Source organism: Macrotis lagotis, chromosome X, assembly GCF_037893015.1.
Source record: "Macrotis lagotis isolate mMagLag1 chromosome X, bilby.v1.9.chrom.fasta, whole genome shotgun sequence".
Taxonomy (NCBI): domain Eukaryota; kingdom Metazoa; phylum Chordata; class Mammalia; order Peramelemorphia; family Peramelidae; genus Macrotis; species Macrotis lagotis.
The window spans coordinates 310,900,584-310,921,492 of NC_133666.1; the positions used below are offsets into that span (position 1 = coordinate 310,900,584).

General features: G+C 39.4%; 1 protein-coding gene across 2 annotated transcripts in view; it reads left to right on the forward strand.

Annotated features, from left to right (window-relative positions):
* Positions 1-20,909, forward strand: part of ST8SIA5 (ST8 alpha-N-acetyl-neuraminide alpha-2,8-sialyltransferase 5) — a 143,220-nt gene that overhangs the window by 79,492 nt on the left and 42,819 nt on the right. For both annotated transcript variants that reach the window (XM_074208591.1, XM_074208592.1), the window contains 2 exons: positions 7,744-7,836; positions 18,868-18,954. In XM_074208591.1, the coding sequence (XP_074064692.1) occupies positions 7,744-7,836; positions 18,868-18,954 (180 nt within the window). The remainder of the gene's footprint in view (positions 1-7,743; positions 7,837-18,867; positions 18,955-20,909) is intronic.

Sequence of the window (20,909 nt, forward strand, 5' to 3'; positions counted from 1 at the left end):
AAGAAAAAAAATGATAAGTCAGAGGAACTGAGTTCAAGTATCCTTTGTGACCTTGGACAAGTTCTTTCAAATCTTGGGTTTCAGTTGTCCCAGATAGTTTTTTTTTTAGGTTTTTGCAAGGCAAATGGGGTTAAGTGGGTTGCCCAAGGCTACCAGCTAGGTAATTAGTCAGTGTCTGAGGTCGAATTTGAACTCAGGTACTCCTGACTCCAGGGCTGGTGCTCTATCTACTGCAGCACCTAGCCACACCTCAGATAGTTTTTAATGTCACTTCTAGTTCTTCATTTTATGTTTCCTCCAAAGCCCTTCAGTCCCACCAAAAGTATCTCCCAATATTCCTTAACTCCTTATGGATTGTTTGTAGTTCTTCTCACTATTTTTTTTTTAACTTTCAGCCTGATCCAGTTTTTTTTTTATCATAAGTTGAAGCCCTTTCTTCCTAGTTTCTTGACTTCCCTGAACTCAGGATTTTGCCTCACTTTTCTCTGTGCTCTTCCCAGACCATTATGACTGCATCTGTTGGTGAGCTAACCTGGGGTAAGGGACTACAGAAGGGGGAAGAGATAGACAAAATTTTCAATTTTATCAGCAAATCTCTTCCCCTCCACCCTCCCAGGTGTCCACATATGGCCTTTCAAGTCTGAAGGGTCAAAAAGGAAGACCCAAACTCACTGAACAAGGTTACCTTTGTAAAGTACTTTGTGACAAAGCAAACTAAGTCAAATTGGAGATAGAGAAGAGGGAGGGTATTGGTTTGGAGGTGAGGGACAAGTTTGATCAAAAGTCTGGAGGTGAAAATGGACTTGATAAATTCAAAGTCACAGGAAGATTGACTTGAGTAGAACAGAACTAGAGAAGGTCCAGGTGAAAGGCAAAAATATGGAGAAGTAGGAAAAAAATGTTGGAGTCCAAAGACCTGAGTCCAAATTTCAATTCTGTTCCTTTATTCATTATGAGGTTTTGGGCAATGATAACTGATGTTTGATTAGAGATATAAGGGTTTCTAAGTACTTTACATACATTATCACATTTGATTCCAAAGACTTTGTGAAATATGTACTGCTGGTATTATAATTTCTATGTTATAGATGAAGAAACTGAAGTTCAGAGGAGTGGTAGAGTAGAAGTCATGAGTGTGGTTTTGGTTCTGCCATTTATTACTTGTGTGATCTTCAAGTCACTTCAATTCAATGGACCTTCAATTCAATTCAATTCAACAGTTTTCTTCTATGTGAAATGAGGGATTGAACTAAGTGACTGATAAGGTCCATCTATGTTCCTGAATTTATCTCTGGGAATAAAGATAGCTCAATTGAGTCTCAGTGACTTGTCCAGTGTCCCCAGTAAGTGTCTGAGCAGATTTTACCTCAATCTTCCTGACTTGGACCTTCTATCATAACATGCTACTTCCAGGCACATCACTGAAGAAGTCATTTGATCTCTCTAGGCCTCAGTTTCCTCCTCTGTAAAATTAGAGACTTGAAGAGTGTTGGACTTAAGAGTCAGGAAGACCAAGGTAAGAATCTTGCCTCAAATACACTTTATTCTCTGAGACTTCCTTTCCTTATCTATAAAATGAAGGTTTCTTTCAGATCTAAGTGATCCTAAGATTGGCAATATGATCTAGTGGCAGATTACAAGAGCTAGGTCTGTATCCCAGAGAGATCAAAGACAAAGGAAAAAAAGGTCTGTTTGTACAAAAATGTTTATAGCAACCCTTTTTGTAGTGGCAAAAAAATTGTAAATTGAGGGGATGTCCATTATTGGGGAATAACTGAATAAGTGTTTGTGATGGAGTATTGTTGTGCGGTGTCTTTAGAAAAACTTGGAAAGACTTATCTGAAACAAAACAAAGTTAAGTGAGCAGAACCAGGAGAACATTATACACAGTGATAGCAACATTACATGATCAACCATGAATAACATAATTATTCTGATCTATACAATGATCCAAGACAATTTCAAAAGACTCCTGATTAAAAAAAAATGCTATTCACACCCAACAAAAGAACTAATGCATTCTGAATATAGATTAAAGCATACTTTTCCCCACTTTCTTTGTTTTTCTTACTTTTTTTTCAACATAGTATGGAAATGTTTTGCATGATTTAACACATTTAATTGACATCCTATTGCTTGTCTTCTCAGTGTGTGTGGGGAGGGGCGGAAAGGAAGGAGTGAATTTGGAATTCAAAAATTTCTAAAAATGGATTCTATTTTTTTTTCTATTTTAAAGGTTACATGGGGCTTGGAATGCCAGGGAAGCAATTAAACTTACCTATTTCTGCCCTCATTCCCATCCCCCAATTTGGCTTCTGATGCTTATGGATGGAGGACAAATAAATAAAAGTGATCCTTGGACAGAAGATCTTGGCTCTGCTTCTGGGTCTATAGAGCTTAGAAGAATCAAGTAGGGATGAGATTTATTGCATGTCAGTAGGCATTTATACTCTAAGTACAATAACCCTTAAAAATCGCCTGTCAGAGAACCCACTGTGATTTTCATTGACAGTTTTTGTCCTCTCAGTGGGAGAAGTATGGCAAGGAGTGAAGGTCAGAGAGGATACCCAGAAAGTGAACAACACTGACCTGGGGCGGTGATTCAGTTCCATTCTAATAGTACTGAAGGAACTTTTGTTCCGTGTTCAGATCCATGCTGAGTGGTTAAGAATACATGAACAACATACTTTACAAGGTATTTTTTTGCATCTATTGCCTTATTAGATTTTCACAAATGACCCTGTAAGAGAGATTGTCTGGAGAATTATTATTATCTTTAGGAAAATGATGTATTCATGGCCACACAGCTGATTAATAGAATATATTCCTTCTTCTCCAGAAGCTAGCACTCTAGTTGGAGTGTAACTGTTAAGCATAAAGGATGATTATAACAATAGTAACTGTCATTTATATGTTATTTTCAAGTTTGTGGGGCACATTATTTTATATTATTTCCTTTGAGTCTCTATAAACAACCCTGTCAGATTGGTACTTTCTGCCATAATGATTTTCCTGAAGCCCAGTTCTTACCATTTCATTCCTCTACTTTAATAAACTTCAATGACTTTCTATTACCCCCCAAAATCCAATATTGGGTATTTAAAATCCCTCATATCTTTGTTCCTTTTTATCTTCATAATTTTATTATGTATCACTTCCCTCCATATACTTTATGGTATATCATATTGGCCTACATGCTGTTTTTCAAACATAATGGTCCAGTGCTAACTCTGTCCTGATTTCCCCCTTATTCCAAATTTGGAATATTCTCCCTACTCATCTCTATTTTTTAGAATCCCTAGATTCCTTTAGTCTCACTTCAAATACCACTCTTAGCAGAAAACTTTTCTTAACGGTAACCTTCAAAGTTTACCCTCTGTATGTATGTATGTATCTATCTATCTATCCACACATATCTCTATCTTGTATATACCTATTATATATTCACACACATTCACATGCACACACACACACACACACACATCTCTTATCTTTCTCTTTGGTTTATAAAATAAACTTTCTGAGAGCAGGGATTGTTTTTGGCTTTTTCTTTGGAACTCCAGTGTTTGACAAAACACCTTGGCTCATAAATGCTAATTGATGGACTGACCAATCCCATATACAATCCAATATTGTATTCAATATACAAGTTTCAAGAGGCTCCATGCTTTTCCCACAGTCACACAGAGGGTAGGTATCAGAGGGGAAATTTAATCACAAGTCTTACTGATTCAAGGTGGAGCTCTCTTTCCCTTGTAGTAAATTGTACTCCAAAGTGACTATCATTAAAGATCAGAAAGCATAGTCCTGAGGCTGGAATTTTAGTCACTCACTCCCAGAAACCTAAGAAGAAGGGACTGATTACAAGGGAAGAATGAAGGTAGAGACCTCAGAGGAAGTTATAAGCTTTGGAGTCATGGGTCAAAGTGTTATAGTACCGATTCCTTGCCTTTGTCAGTTCATAGAGGATATCCCAAAGAGGGAAGGGAACAGCATTTTATTAAATATTAAGACACTGTACTAAGCTTTACGAACATTTCATTTTATCCTCACAGCAATCCTAGGAAGTAGGTTTAATTATTATCCTCGTTTAACAGTTGGAGAAACTGAGGTAGATAGAGCTTAAATGACTTGTTCAGGACAAGTATCTGAGCCTGGTTTGAAATCTAGGTCTTCCTGAGTCCAGGTCCCATGCTCTATCCATTGTGCCTTTTGACTTCTAGGTATTTTTTACATCCACTCTCCTATTAGGTTCTCATGAAGTAGGCAAAGAAGGTATCCTTAGCCCTAGTTGAAAAATAAGGAAACTGAGATCAAGAGAAACCATAAGAACTAGGGGTAGAAGCAGAGCAAGAGGTCTCTAATCTGCTCTCACGTTGTAGGATAACTGACTAGCTAGTTAGGGCCTGACCAGGACTTCATTCAGGTCAGGGCTTCTCCCACTCACCTCCTAGCTTGGTGCACCAGAGACTGTGCACTTGGAAGGGAAGAACCAAAAGGTGCATGTCACCAGACTGTCTTCCTAACCCTGGACACAGAATGACTGTCTCTAGCCAGGAAAGACCCCTCCTTGTTAGGGAGTGCGGGTGGCTCCCAGTCAGTGGAAAGCAGGTTCACTGAGGATATTTATTGAACATATAAAGGCTGATGTACCCTTTTTGGAACCCTACCCCCTTTCTGCATGATTAGTCAAGCCACCAGACTTGCACATTGGCTGATGAAGGCTAGATGCCAGAATCTGGTGCCAACTCTGAGCTTGGGCAACCGGCTGCTTTATTTAAGACTGATGTCTCTGGCACCATCTGGGCCAGCATCTGCACTTTGCTGGTTCTTCCTGCTACATGAGGGAAGGGATGATGGTACAAGGCCTCATCTCTGGTTGAGTTTTAGGCAGGTTACTGGACTTAGAAGGATGAGGAAACTTGGTTCTAGAACCTTCAGCTGCTCAACTTCCCACATAGAGAATGGAGGGTTTCCTGTGCCCCTGTGCTTTACAGGCTGCTCATAGGGAAGAAGCAACTGTTCTCTGTAGGTGTATATGTGTTGAAGCATTTTTGTGTGTGTGTGTATGAATGCATATATACATACATATATATATATACATACATATGACTAGTATGCATATGCACACATGAATGTGTTTTCATAGACATGATTTAATATATCCATGTGGATTATCAGATGCATAAGAATGCATATGGACACATACTATACAACATATATTCATTGTACAAATGAATCAAGTATTCCTTGTATTCCTTGAATATATGTTCTAAGATCTTTGCATTATGATCATGCCATATATATATATATATATATATATATATATATATATATATATATGCATCAGAATATGTACCAGAATTCTATTTAGCCTAAAAAATTTGCCTTGTTTATCCCCACATTTCCCACATTACCCTGAGATGTTCCTCCTTGTCTTGCCATTCCCTCTTCTTGTTAGGGGAATGTAGGTGGTCCACTGGATAGAGCCTGGAGTAAGAAGGATCTGAATTCTAATCCAATCTCAGACATTTATTGCCTGTGTGATCCTGGGCAAGTCGCTAAATCTTTCTTTGCCTCGATTTCCTCATCTGTAAAGTGGGGAATAATAATAGTAGTTACTGGTAAGATCTAGTAAGAAGATCAAATGAAGGAATAATGGTAAAGTGTTTTTTATAGTTTCTGGCAAATAGCTACATTATTATTATTGTTATTATTATTATTATTATTATTATTATTTCAACTAAAGCAAATAGAAATAATGAAATAATAGAATAAGCTCTGCCTTGCAAAAGTCTCTGAAAATCACTTGGAAGGAAACAGGAAGGGAGGATCCAGTCGAATTTGGGGAAGTTCTTTGCTGATGCCATATTTATTTTTGAGTATGCCGTATACATAGACTAACAAAATCAATGCATGTATTAATTGGTCACCAAATATCTATTTATCAATAGCCGCTACTCAGAAGTGGCAAGATATTTTCTGTAGATTGCCTCACTTGCCCGTCCCAGCAACCCCATGATGTGGGTGCCATAGGTCTTATGATCCCTATTTTACAGATGATGAAAGTTGAAGCAGAGAGAGAGAGGTTGCAAGGCCTTAAAGTGATTAAACATCCCAGAGTTAGAGCCAGGAGAGACCTCAGTGGCAATATAGTCCAAACCATGCTGTACAAGTCTTAAGTGCCAAAAGAAGGATTCCAAGCCAGGACTCTACTGACCCTGGCTCTAGCACTCTTTTCTTACCACTCCCCCCTCAGTGTTTGTATAGATCTAACATATAAGAATCAACAAATAGGATATATTGGAATTTTTGTTTTCTTCAGTGTGTTGTCATGGAAAAATGTTTGCTCTTGGAGTTGGAAGACCAGGTCCCCTAACAGGGGACACAAGGTGGGAAACTGGGGACAAATCACCCTCAATCCAGTTCAACAAATATTTATTAAATACCTACTGTATCCTAGGCATGGTGTATACTAAGAGAAAAAAAAGAATCAGGTCCTGCCCTCCAAGAGCTTGCATTCTACTTGGAGGAGAGGAGGAAGGAGAGGCATGTGGTTGAACATGATAAGTGAAAATAAAGTAGTTTGAGGAGGACATGAGTGTTAACAATTGGAAGAATTAGAGAAACAGAAGGAAGTCCCTTAACTTCACTGGACTTCATTTTATACATGGAGTTGGTATTAGACTACACCTCTGGTATTCTCTGTGCTGATAGTCAAAGCCTGCCCATGACAACCTATGAGAGTCTTTTGCTAGAGAATAGAGGCTTTCATGTTCATTATAGCAATTAGAGATTAATTTCAACTCAACAGGTATTTAATAAGCACTTATTCTGGGTATTGGAACATGGGATACAAAGATGAAAATGAAACATTCCCTGCTCTCAAAGAGAGAAGTGGGGAGGGTGACACATATGCAAATAAATAAGCAAAGAGATATTAAAAATAATTGGGGGGACAACTGGGAAAATCATGCCACGTCTCTTGTAGGAGGTGGCCCTTGAGCCCAACCTAGAAGAATGCTAGGAGTTCTAAGAGGCAGATGGGAGGTGGAGGGACAGAGACAGTCAATGACCAGACTGAGGCCAAATCTAGCTTCACTGGGATGTACCTATTGGGGCACAGGTGTGGGTTATTGGAGCTTCTACAGAGGGCAGGGCTTGGTACAGGGGAGTTTGGGGAGATACAGTGGGAGAGGCTGAAGGTGGATGAGGGTGGACAGAGGGTGCACTACGAAAGGCAGAATAGCAGAACTGAGGCCACTGAAGATGGACTTCAGATTCAAAAATTTTGTAACAATTGAGCCATGGTCATGGTGGTCATGGTGAAGCAGGAGGGACTCCTGGATACAGAGATGGGTCCCCAACCTCCCAGCTACCTCTATTCCCTTCAGCTACTCACCCAAAGCTTCCCTCAAACTGGAACACTGATATACACTGCTTTGGTCAAATGATCACAAACACTAGGGGAAAAGGAAATTCCTTCTAAGGATATAGAATATAAATAATATAGAATACAGGCTACTTCCTGGGAACCAACTTTTAGGTTTTTGTATCTATTTGATCCTGACCTCAGTGTCTTCATGAACAACTTATGAATATCAAATGGTTTAAGTTAGGAAACCCCATAAGATCACCCTCTCCCCTTCTCCCTGATGCCGGGCGATCCCTTTCTTCTCCCCTTTTCTTCCCCTCCAATGCTTGCTTCAACCTCTGACTAGATACCCATGCCTCCATCCTCAGGTACTTCGAATTTTATGAAGGGCCTTTTGAATATAACTCCACCAGATGCCTGGAGCTTCGCCATGACATACTGGAGGTGAAGGTGCTGTCTATGTAAGTGTCCTCTTATCAAGGCATCTCTGGCAAGGGGTGGGTGGGTGAGAGAACTATATGACCCTGGGCAAGTCCTTTCTATTTGCCTGTGCAATGAAAAGATTCAACTTGAGAAATTATAGTTTCAGTATATCAGGATCCTATGAAATCCAGGGTGTCTCAGAAATCTCAGTTCAGTTTTCTGCTATTAAAAGTTTAAAACTTTACTAAGACTTTTGTGGCACCATGTAGCAAAATAGGAGGCATTACCTGGAGTCAGGAAAAACTTGAGTTCAAATCCTAACTCAGAACTTGCTACCTATATGACCCTGGGTAAGTCTCTGTGCCTTTTTTTCTTCTTCTGTAAGAGGAGAGGGTTGAACTTGATGGATTCTAGGGTCCCTTTCAACTTTAGATCTGTGATCTCATGAGAATTTCTCCTGTACTTCAGGGCAGGCAGAAGGATAGTTGGGTTGTCTGAACACTCTATTTAATCAACCAGGCTCATGTTCATGTAGGTGACCAACTACCCTTACTGGTAATTTTTAGTGAAACTAATCAGTCCAGTGATTCAATAAGATGATTATTTATTAAATATCTTTTGTGTATAAGGCAGCATGCTAGACCCTGGGAACCAAAACATTAAAAAAGAAGTCATCCCTGCTCTCAGAGGGCTTCCTTTCTATTGGGAGAGATATAACAAATTCTCAGAAAATTGATGATGTTTGTCTATAAGGCAATGAGGTTTGCTGAATTACCCAAGGTGACACAGTTAGTAGTATTTGAGACCAGATTTGAACTCAGGTTTTCCTGACTCCAGGATTGGTACTCTATCCACTGTACCACCTATCTGCTCCTGTTCTTAGTTCTTGTGAAGACCATGACATCAGGGAGGTGATGCCATGACAAGCATGTGAATTGGATTTGAGTGACTGGGGGAGGGGCTGGGTCCAGTGGCCAGATACGAATCAGGATGATTAGAGATGGCCCTGAAAAAAGACAACCAAGAAAGGAGAGACCAGACAATGTGCTTGAGTAATTTTTGAGGAAAGGAAGGACACTATTGACTGGAGGGATCAGAGATAGGCTAAGTGGAGGGAGCGATACTGGAGCTGAGCCTTGAAGAGAGAGAGAGGAATCTGAAGGAGAGAGGTGAAGAGGAAGTGAATTCCAGGTCTCTCAGTGGTCTTATCTCTGAGTGAGCAGAGATGGAAAGAGATCATGTTCCATGCAGGAAACAACTGGTCCCCTATGACTAGAAGAGAAGAAATGTGCAATAGATTAAACATTCAAACCAGTTTGGAGAGAGTTTTGAGATCCAGGTGGGGAAGTTTTATATTTTATTGTAGGGATACCAGGGAACCACTGATATTTGTTGAGTAGGTGGAGTAATATTATCAGAAATGTGTCTAAGGAAGATTATTTTGACTCTCTTTAGAGGACGGTTTGGAGTGGAGAGAGTCAGGAAGAAGGGAGATCAATTAGGAGGTTCTCACAATAGCTTGAGTGAATGGTAATGAAAGCTTGACATGGTGGTGACTTTGAGCCCCAAAAGAAGGGGTTAAACACAAGACATGTGGAGGTACAGTTGATAGAACTTTGTAAATGATTAGATGTGGAGAGGAAGATGTTGAGGATGACTCTAAGGTTATGAGCCTAGAGGGATAGAAAGATGGTGGTGCCCCCAATAGAAATAAGAACATTTGGAGGAGGGTTGGATTGGGAGGGGGGTCCCAAGGGGAAGAGAGAGAAAAGAGAAGAGATCTTAGGGCAGAATCTTGGGAAATCCATACCCAAGGGTTGGGAAATGTATTCACAAAGAAGACTAAAAAGGAGTGGTCAGACAAGAAGCAGAAGTAGTAAAGAAAAGTATCTCAGAAGCTAAAGGAGAACATATGCAATAGAGAAGGATATCAACAGTATCAAAAGCTTTAGAGAGTTCACAAAGGATAAGGATTGAGAAAAGATCATTGGAGTTTGCAGCTAAGAGATCACTGGTACCCTTTGAGAGAACATTTTCTTTAGAGGGATAGGACAAGATGCCAGATTGTGAGGGATTAAAGAGTAAATGGATGGTGAAGATGTAGAGGTAAAGAGGGGAGAAAACTCTTTCAACAACTTAGAGGTAAAAGTGAAGAGAGGTAAATTTTTAGCCCAGTTTGGGGGTAATTTAGAATTAGATTGTGAGTCTGCTGTCTTTCTCCTCTCTTCAAAATCAAAAATAGCATTTAAAGAACCCTATTCTACACAAAGTATGAAGCTGGGAAGATAAATAAAAGACATGATAGATAACTTACAGTCTGGTTGGGAAGATGATACAGAGTCATAGAAAGTTTGATAATGATGCAAAAACAGTCTGTGCCAAGGACTAGATTAATAAATGAATTAATGATGAATGAATGAATGAATGGATTAATGAAAAGCTTCTTTGAGAGGCTAGAGAGGGTAATGTAGCCCAGGTCAGCAGGAAAAGTTTCATGAAGGGGGTGAATACTTGAGCTATTTCTGAAGAGTAGGTTTTAACCAGACAAATGGAGGAAAGAATATTTTAGGTAGAGAAAGGAAGAATGATCAAAGTGAAAGTGCAGAGATGGGAATATGTGGAGCCTGTTCACAATAGTAAATAATACACTGGGCTTAACTGTAGTAGAAGCTTGATATAGAGAAATAAAGGGAGATGAGATTGGAAAAATAAGTTGGGGTTAGAATGTCAAAGGCTTTGAATGCCAGGCTAGGGAGTTGTTTGTTTGAAGTTTCTTGCATTCTAAATCATTTGATCAATAAAGATATATTGAGAACTTCCCAGATATCCAGTTCTATGCAAGACATTAGTAGGATAAATAGAAGTTTAATATGGTTTATACTATAAACATGAAGACTCTCTGAATCACATTATAGAATCACAAAAGTATGCTATATCCAGATGTGCATATTAAGGCTGAGAATGATTGGATGTTAAATTTAAGAGGACACAGAGCAACTTAAGAGCATTTTTAATAATTAATAAGTAATCTACCAAACTTCAGGTAGTATCTTACTTCCAATAAATCAGCACTCAAGGCAACCCATTTTTACCCCCAAGAAAAAGGCCTTCCCTGGATGCTCCAGTGGCACCACACTTCCGCCTCTGGATAAAAGTGATCAGATTCATAGAAATATTTTAGCCTCTTGACATGATTTCTTTTTTTTTTTTTTTGATTTTTCAAGGCAATGGGGTTAAGTGACTTGCCCAAAGCCACATGGCTAGGTAATTATTAAGTGTCTGAGGTCGGGTTTGAACCCAGGTACTCCTGACTCCAAGGCCGGTGCTCTATCCACTGCGCCACCTAGCTGCCCCCTTGATGTGATTTCTAACCTTGGAAATGTTGACTTCTGGAAAATTCCAAAAACTATGTGTGTGTGTTTAATAGGAACATAATAGGTGCTCAGTAAATTTTAAATTAACTTATTACTAAAATAATAATTATGAATATTATTACTATTCCCTTTATCTGGAATTCAGTTATCTAGCAATCTGGATTAAATGGAAAATGGTCAAGAACCCAAAAGAAGTCAAGAAAGAGAAATCAAATAGTTGATCCAAAAGTTCATTCATTTTATTCATAAATGAGCCCTCTCAGGCTCTTACATAGAAAGTTATTTTGGGCACAGTTCTAATATGTTTGGTGATCTTATTTTTGACCATAACATGTTAGAAGGGACAGAAAGACTGACAAAGGAGAAGAGTTATCTGACAGCCTTACATACACTCTACAAAGCAGACACAAAAACCACCACAGTGTATAGTCATTTTGTGTAGGTAAGGATATTTTGCCCTGACGGCATCACTGTATTAAAGCAAAATGCAATTGATATTCCAAGTAAGGAGTCATCAATGAAAGGTTAATTCCTGATGGGTGATTTCTAAGGTTCCTTCCAGTTCTTTCTATGACACTATGTTCAGTTCTTTTGCTTAAAAAATGGCTAGAAATCTAGAATACTTTTTAGAGACTTCCTTCAAAATGGTCAAGACAAAAAGCAATTTTTTGACACTTAAGTGAATATTGAAAAATTATCTTTTTATGTGGCACAATTGATTCCTGTGTGATACTGGATTAATTAAGGACTTTCTCTTTCTTTTTTCCCTTCTCTTTCCCTTTTTGACTTCACCTGTGATTCCATCAGGGTAAAGAGCTCCAGGTGAGGAATTCTCCCTAATAATGCATTGGCACCTGATTGGCAATTTATAATCTAACAGTGTTGTTTAGGGGCACAAAGAGGTGAAGATCTTTATACTAGGGTCACAGAGTCAGTGTGTGTCCGAAGGCAGGTCCCAACTCCAAGATCAGTCCTATATGGCATAATGTCATACCACTTTACATTTAATTTTGTACTTTAAGGTTTTCAAAATACTTTCCTTTTAACTAACCTTAATACCAGTGTTATAATCCCCCCACTTACAGATGAGGAAACTGATTTCAGGAAAATGTATTGATTTGTACATGAGCCCAGGTCTCTTAAGTTTAGGGATTGATCCACTACTTTTTGAAACTGGCTATGTAACATTTGGTCTTTTAGAATGTGGATGAGGGACCTTTCCTCTCCTCCATCAGAACCACGAATCATAGGTGAAGGATCTTCCTTAAGGCATTCTGAGAGGGCTCCATTCAATGCCATTCCTTGGACTATGTTGTTGAGAGCTGATACTCACTTTGAGCTGTGTTGAGAAGAGAATTACTGGGGTCAAGGTGAACTAGGCTGAAATTTACCAGAAAGTGAAATCTGGTGCAAACTCCCCCTTTGTGAGGAAAAATCCCTCTCTGTTCCCAATAGTGCTCCAAAAGGCCATCTTTCTGACATCTTAGTGTCATGGGAAGTGGGCTCTAGGGAAGAACCAGTTTGAACTTCCTTTTTTTTTTTAGGAAAAAAATGCCATCCTGGAAGTTTTTGTTTTTGTTTTCCTAAATCATTTCTTTGGGAAGAAGGCTTGTGGGCAGCCAGAGTTGGGTGAAGTGGTGGTAGTAAGGGAGAGAGCATGTGTGAGGAGTAGGTGTGTATGTGGGGGGGGGGGGGATGTGTGATGAGGGTGTCTGACAGGTGGAGCAGAGCAGCCTGGGTGTGAAGTGGGACCATTTCCCCCTTGGGCTGATGGTGATCCAAGACTTTGCTATGAAACAGCACCTCTGTCCTGACACTCACAGAATTGTGTGCTAGGTGGAGAGGGAGTGGGGTAGGGAGAGAACGTGAGAAGAACAGAATGCAGAGGATGGAGAGAATGGGAAAGAATGACAAAAATATTGCTCTGGATGAGTTAGTGAAATTATCTTTGTGATATCATTAAGGTACAGGTACCAAGCCATGAAAATTCCTCTAGGAATTTAATTGCAGAAAATCCTACTGGCCATGAGTGTTCATGCCCTCCCAGAAACAATATTAAGGCTATTTTCAGTTAGTATCCAGATTCTTCCTTGTCCATCTGCTGATTTCTTTTAGGTTCAGACTTTCTTTTAGGCCATGGACCTATGACAGCTGTCTAATGGGATCATGGCATTTTTTGACTTGGTGGGTGTAAAATTCTGAGCATATGATCTTGTCTGTCCCCAGTTCTTAGCATGCAGAGAGCTCTGATATCCAAGGATTTCTTTTTTGATGTTGGGTCCCTGGACCAGTTTGAGAGGGTTTGACTTTGATATTCCTCATCTCCTGTTTTTTTACCTTTGTCCCCATCTCTTCCTACTGTAGGCTTCAGGTATTTAGTGCCATTGACTCTCTTCCCTCCTTGTCTCCCCAGGGCCCCCAGTCTTGTAAGCAGATTTGTGATCAGTTATTAACATGTGATTGTGAAGATATAAGAAAAGTTCATAAGCTGATACCTTTAAAGCTTTGAGTGACCTCAAAGATAGGATAATTGACCCAGGGTTCAAAGGAACTTCAAAAGTCAACTGGTCTAAGCCCCTCACTTCAGGGGCTTTAGTGGTTCACCCAGATGTAATCAAGGAGAGCCAGAGGCAGGTTGAACCTAGGCCTTCTTCTCCCTCTGTGAATCACTGCTCCCTTTTCCTAGGGGAATCAAGAAGTAGCTATGGAAGGCATTTTGTGGGACAGGGAGGATTTTTCCTTTCTTTGAATTCACACTGCCACACTCAGTTTACTATGCTTACTTGTATAGTAGAGTCTGGCTTATAGTAGAGCCCACTCACCAATCATGGAAGCGTGTTTCTCCAGAAAGAATCCAAAATATACCTTTGTGATTGTTTATCATTTTCAGGTGATGATAAGGACGAACATCCTAATTTAATATGAAGCATACTCTCCTTTATGAGAATCTTTCTTTGATCAGTTAGGATGGATAGACTTCTTCATTACTCTAACACTCAACCAATTTTTAATGGAAGACCTAAGCCCAACCCTGGGCTAGACACTGTGGGATGGAATAATATTGACTCTAATTTCTATAGGACTTTAAGCCTTACAAAATACTTTCCTTTAAACTTACAAAAAACTTTACTTAAAAAAATAAAGAGGGCATTGTATATATTATTATCACCATTTATATGACTGAGGAAGATGAGGCTTCAAGAGGTTAAGTGATTTGTCTGGTCACTCAGTCCACAAGTAATTAGTTGAATTCAGACACTCCAAGTTTAGTGTTTTTTCTTTCCTTTCTGAACCCCAACCGGGTCCATTTTGTCATGGAGAGAGAAGAATGTACTTAGATTATGTAAATTAATTAACAGTTGCTTGTGACTTAGTCTATTTCCCTGTCCAAAGTATTTGTATTTTAAAAGAGGAGCTTGTCCAGAATAACATTTAAATGAAAACAATGAATCTTTAATATGGGAATGTCAGACAATATGTCTCCTGCATCTGGAGCAGGGAAATAATAAGTGGGGGAAGAAAAAGGATGTTTCTGGGGCCTCCAGAGTACACTTCATCCATTTCACCAATATACTACATCTGTGTTAGAAAATAACAAGAAATTAGAAGGGTGAGATTGAGATGGGGGGGTAATGCAGGAAGATTTTGGAGACCTTTACCTGTTTATAGACCAAAGTGAGACTTGCTTTGAGCCCAGCAAACCCACATGATCTTCTTTCCACTACAACTTTGATGCAGCACAGGAAGGAGACCTCCACTAGTTAAAATATGCAAATTCCAACAAACAGCTCACTCCTGAGCCCTAAAGAGCAGGGTCATTTCTCCATCCCTCTATCCCAAATGATTCAGTTTTTGACCTTTGGTGGGGGTAATGAAGTATGTGTGTACGTGTGTGTGTGTGTGTGTGTGTGTGTGTGTGTGTATGTATGTGTATGTGCAAAGAAACATACAAGACAGACACACAGACAGAGAGAGTAGAGGGAGACAGAGGGACAGAGACAGAGACCAAGAGTCAGAGACAGGACCAGAGTAAGGGGAGAGTCAGAGAGAAGAACATATATATATATATATATATATATATATATATATATATATATTAAGAAACAAGAAACAGAGAGAGAGAGAGAGAGAGAGAGAGAGAGAGAGAGAGAGAGAGAGAGAGAGAAATAGCAAGATAGAAACAGAGAGAATAGAGATATAGAGATGGTGGGGAGCCAGATAGAGAGACAGAGACAGAGAGACAAAGAAGATAGATAGAGAGAGAGAAATAGCAAGATAGAAACAGAGAGAATAGAGATGGTGGGGAACCAGATAGAGAGACAGAGACAGAGAGACAAAGAAGATAGAGACAGAGAGAGAGAGAGAGAGAGAGAGAGAGAGAGAGAGAGAGAGAGAGAGAGAGAGAGAGAGAGAGAGAAGACAGAGAGAAGGATATAAGAGAGAGAGAGAAACGTGGAGGGAGAGAGGGAGGCAGACAGAAACACAAAGTCAGATATGATAGAGACACACACATAGAAAAGAGATGGAGTAGATACTTCTCTGATCTCACAAGTCCACCTTCAGTTTAATTTGGGAAAGAGAATAAGACTAGGATATTTAGCTTTGGGAGTTATCTTCACAGAGTTAGTAATGAAATGCATAAAAATGAATGAGATTTTTTTTCCCTCTCACCTTCGGGAAGAGAGCCATATAAACATACAAGCCAGTTAGCTTCAGTCAGCCCTTTTCTACTCTTCAATTTTTAATATTTTTTCCTACACTGCACAAACCATAAGATGTCATTGGCAGCCATCTGCTTTCCCAGGCAGGGCTGTAGGAGAAGTATTCTTTGTTCCAGCACTTCTTTGGCTGCTTGGGCTTTGCAAACATTTGTTCCCTTTCTCTGTCAGCAAATTAACAAGTGCACAAAAGATCATTATGGAGCAGTTGCCTCTCCTCTCCCAGTGGTGGAAGGGCTTATTGGGAAAAGGAGAGAAGGATACCCTACAGGGCCCCTTTGTGGATGGTGTGCTTTCAGATTATGCACTCTGCAGTACAGCCTAACCTTGCACTGTTTTGCTGAGTGTTTTTTCCTTGAATTTTCAGTTTATGCAGGATAAAAATGGTAGAATTTTTGTGCTGGGAATGAAGGTAAAGGGGTAGGGGAGAAGTGGATTAGGGGATCTCTAAGCCCCTTTTAACTCTACTACACCATAGCTATCTCTTGTCACAGCCCAGATGAACTCCAAGTGGATTTTTAAACTGAAACAATTCATGCCTCCCTGTTCTCTCCTACTTTACTGGACTGGCCCCTCTGTATTCTAAAGGGGCTCTTTGATCAGACCTTTTCATTGTTAGCATCCTTTTGCATGAGGGCCTTCCTTAAACAGAGTGGGGAGCCAGAAGAAGGATGTATGACATAGTGGAGGAAACAGTGGCTTTGGAGTCCCAGGATCTGGATTCAAATACAAATTCTGATGCATCTATGTGATCTCAAGCATAGGATAGGTCTTCTAATTTTTCACAAATGAAGATACTGAGGCATGGTAGAGTTCAGTGACTTGTCCAAGGTCACAGAGGCAAGAAACAGTAGAGCTACTTAACTCTCTGGGGCTGTTTCTTTGTCTATAAAATGAGGTGATTGGATGAGATCTATTGCCTAGATCTCATATATAGTAGGTCAGATTCTTTTCTTTTTTTCTCCCAATAACTTGAGGGGAGCTGTTTCCCTCCAAGGACTGGATCCTTCCAGCATCCCCAGGATCATCCTCTTTGGGTGGCTGCCCCCTTATTAGATTGACTTTACCCCAGGGCAATGGGCAAATGCATGGTTATCTCCTGGGATAGCAAGATACCAAGGTGACATTCTGAATGCTAATAGTAACTCTTGCTTGTTGTCCATGAACAGCTAAGTCCTGGGGAAGACTAATAGATGAGTTAAACCCTGGCTGTAAGCCTCTCACTATTACTCTGCTGTTAGAAACATCGATGATGACTCTGGTCTTCTGATGAAGTTCATTCTTTCAAGGAACCTAGAAGGATTAGCAGTAGGTGTGGAGGGAGAAGAGAAGGGGAAGGATGTTGAAATCACAAAATGCAGAAACAAAGTGTCAAAATCATGAAGTTTCCTGACAGTGTTTTCATCAAAGGACTGGCTCCTGCTGACATGGCTAGTGCACCATAGCCATCTTTTTACATCCTATGGCTCTGCTGCAAAGGTCCCGGGCTCCTAGGACCAAAGGATGCTGGAACCTCAAAGCCTTAAGGGCATCATTGTGGAGGGGATCCCTTTCTTGCTTGTAGCCTGTCTACAAATAGTGCACCTATCTGACTCACTTGCTCTGGAGAAGGCTTTCTTGAAAGTGAAAGGATTTTGGCCAGAAATGGGACTGATAGGCAGATCAACACCAAGGGAGGGAGCTGATTGCTTTCCTCTGGATCAGCAGAAATATTAAACCACAATAGGTCTCTAGACTACATTCAGGGGAAGAACTGACTCAAAAGTCATAGGATCATTGATTTTGAATTGGAAAGGATCTTAGAGATTATGTAGTCCACCCTTCTAATTTTACAAATGAGAAAACTGGTGCCCAGAGAAGTCGATGACTTGTCCAAGGTCACAAAATTAATAGTAGAATAAGGATTTGTACTCAAGATCTCTGATTCCATATTCACTGCCCTTTCCTCCAAACCAAACTGCCTCTACTGTAGTATTTGCTAGGAAGAGTAGGAGAACAAAAAGAAAGGCACAACATCTTCAAGCCCTGTGAAAGAGGGGTTAGTCTTGCTTTGTGTGTTCTAAGGAGGCAGAGCTGGCATAATGAGTAGAATTTATAGAGAGACAGATTTCTTTTTATATTAAAGGAAAATTTAGAAATAATTAAAGTTATGTCTATGGGATACTTCAGGAGGAGGTGGGTTACCCCTACTGGAGTTCTAACAAAGGTGAATTGACCCCTTTCTGAGTATGATGCCGGGAGGATGCTGGCTTAGCTAAAGGAGGGACTAGAAGATTTTTGAGTTGCCTTCCAGCTCAGTGATGGTTCTGCAAATCTGCAGTTCTGTGAATGAGTATTTGGGTTTCTCATGGCCCAAATTTGAATTACAAACATATCAGTACTGAGAATATTTGCCTTATGTAAACTCTTTTACTTGACAGTATGACCAGTGGAATCTTCCTCTTCAGAGGCTTTTAGAGTTTTGGAGTGACACCATGAGATCTCTCTCATATTAGCTGAGTAGTATCAAAGACAGGAAGATAGGAAGTTGTCTGCAAAAACCAACTTTCTCACTTACTGTATTTTCATCATCTGCCCTCTGTGTGTAAATGGAACATTCTGAGAATGGCCTTTATGACAAAAATTTTAAAGAAATTATTTAGCTAGTCACCTACCTGAAGGCCTTAGAATTCTTTAGAATTTTATGAACCCTTACTTGCCTACCTGCCCTCATGCCTCTACTTTTCTCTTAAACCCCCTCAGCCCTGGGGAGGCGGGGGCGGGGCAGGGACCTAAGACTGCCCAAATAAATTGGGCAACTCAGCTTTGGTCGTTAGAACTTTGTGATCAGTCTAATATTTATGATGATGGGGGCTGTAAGAATTTCTCCACCAAAAGGTTTAGTTGGGTGGAGAATAATTTATTGCATTTATTTTAAATCATGAAAATTTTGGTCAGACTGAATTTTGATGATTTTCTCTGCTTGCACTTTTTAAAGGGTGAAGCAATCAGAGCTGTTTGACAGGTGGAAGAGTCTCCAGATGTGCAAATGGGCGATGAATATCTCAGAAGCCAACCAGTTCAAGTATGTAAGATGAGACTGTCTTCCTCTATTCCCTTCCCCAAAATATCCTTGAACTTCTCTGACTCTCTCTAGAGTTCACTCCTTCAAGGCTCATCTCAAATCATCTCTTCTATGAAGACTGCACTAATTACTTCCAAACCCAAGGAGTACTGGATTTGGACCTGTGTTCTAAGTCTAGCTTTGCTGCTTTTTGCTAATGTGACCCTGGTGAAATCACAGACCCTTTCTGGGTCTTAGTTTCTTCCTTATTGACCAGGTGACTTTTAGGGTTTCTTCCAGCTTTAAATCTGAGTTCTTTTGTTATTTCTATCCTCTGACTGACTGTGCCTGATAGCAGTTCACTGTTAATACCTCAGTGTCTGGCACAAAATTATATGTTGTCTAGTATTATGTGTTAATTATCTCACACATATAAATATGGCCCCTTCACTTAGTGGGAGATCAGAAACCATGTCTTAACCATCTTCTCCATCTCATGTACAGTGCTGAGTACATTATAGGAACTCAATAAAGACTTGTTGATTGAGCAGTATTATGTTCACACAGGTAGACCTTGCTTTATGGAGTAGGCAAAGGGAAATATATGAATTAGATTTTTGTCAATCAAGTTTAATTTAAAATATACTCAGGTAACTCAATTTAAGGGAAACTTATGGGAAATATAATTTGAAAGTAAAGAATGGCATTATTGTCTCTCATAATTTCTTTGGTGATCATAACTTTTATATGTTTAACTTTTCTCAAGAAGGGTCTATCTGTAGGAAGAGGTGTTAATGCTAGCCTCTAATATGTAAAAAGCAAACCACTGATTAAGATAGTAAATGCTGCAGATGAGAAAGTTTGTATAATTCTTGCCATGTTTTCCATAAGTCATTCATAGGTTATCCACCTAGCTGGTGGTGTGCTATAAATAAGTAAAAGACACATATACATAAATACATTAACATACTATACACATACACACACACACATATATATATATATACATATATACACACACTAACATATCTGTCTGTTCATCTGTTTTGAGGGTTTGTTTGTTATCTAGTTCCTTTTTTGAATCATACTTGTCCACAGTGATGTCTTTTACAACACATCTCACATATTTTTTTAAGGGTTTTTTTTTTTTTGCAAGGCAGATGGGGTTAATTGGCTTGCCCAAGGCCACACAGCTAGGTAATTATTGTGTCTGAGACTGGATTTGAACCCAAGTACTCCTGACTCCACTGCGCCACCTAGCCGCCCCCCACATCTCACATATTAAGTCATTGTTTGAAATATGCTACAGCCTGCTCATACACATCATGTGCCTTTCTTTGAGTTATTTGTAATTTTGATTCTTATAGGATTATGTCTTTCCATTTTTTACAGCAATGGGAAAATATTGATATTTAAGAAATGGGTTGTAACACTGAACAGTAAGGGATTAATTAAAAGAATTGAACAGTTTTCAAGATGTAATCTAATCAAATCTCTTCCTTTTAATACTTACTTTGTCTTATTTGACTGTAGCGACTAGCCATGATATAAGTGGGCTTACTCAAGTTCTCTATTCAATTGTATATCATGGTCTGGACAGTATCCATTTTGCTTTCACAGTGTGGTTGATTAAATCAAGTGCCTTCACTGAGGATGCTCTGTAATGCTCATAGATTAGAAACAGTCAGAAGATCTGATAAATGTTAACTTCTTGGTCACTTGTTTTGGGAGCAACAGCATACTATTCATGTTCTTTTCCATTATTTTGGTTTTCTAATTATTAAATTATACATTAAATTCCTTAATTAATTAATTCCTTAAATTCCTCTCTTTTTCTAATTTGGTTTATAATTTTCTCTCTGATCACTACTATGTCTGTTTAATAGAAATCTTGGTAGAATATTCGTAGTTAGCATTTCTATAGTGCTTTGAGGTTTTACAAAATGCTTCACATGTTATCTCAGTGGTTAGGTTAA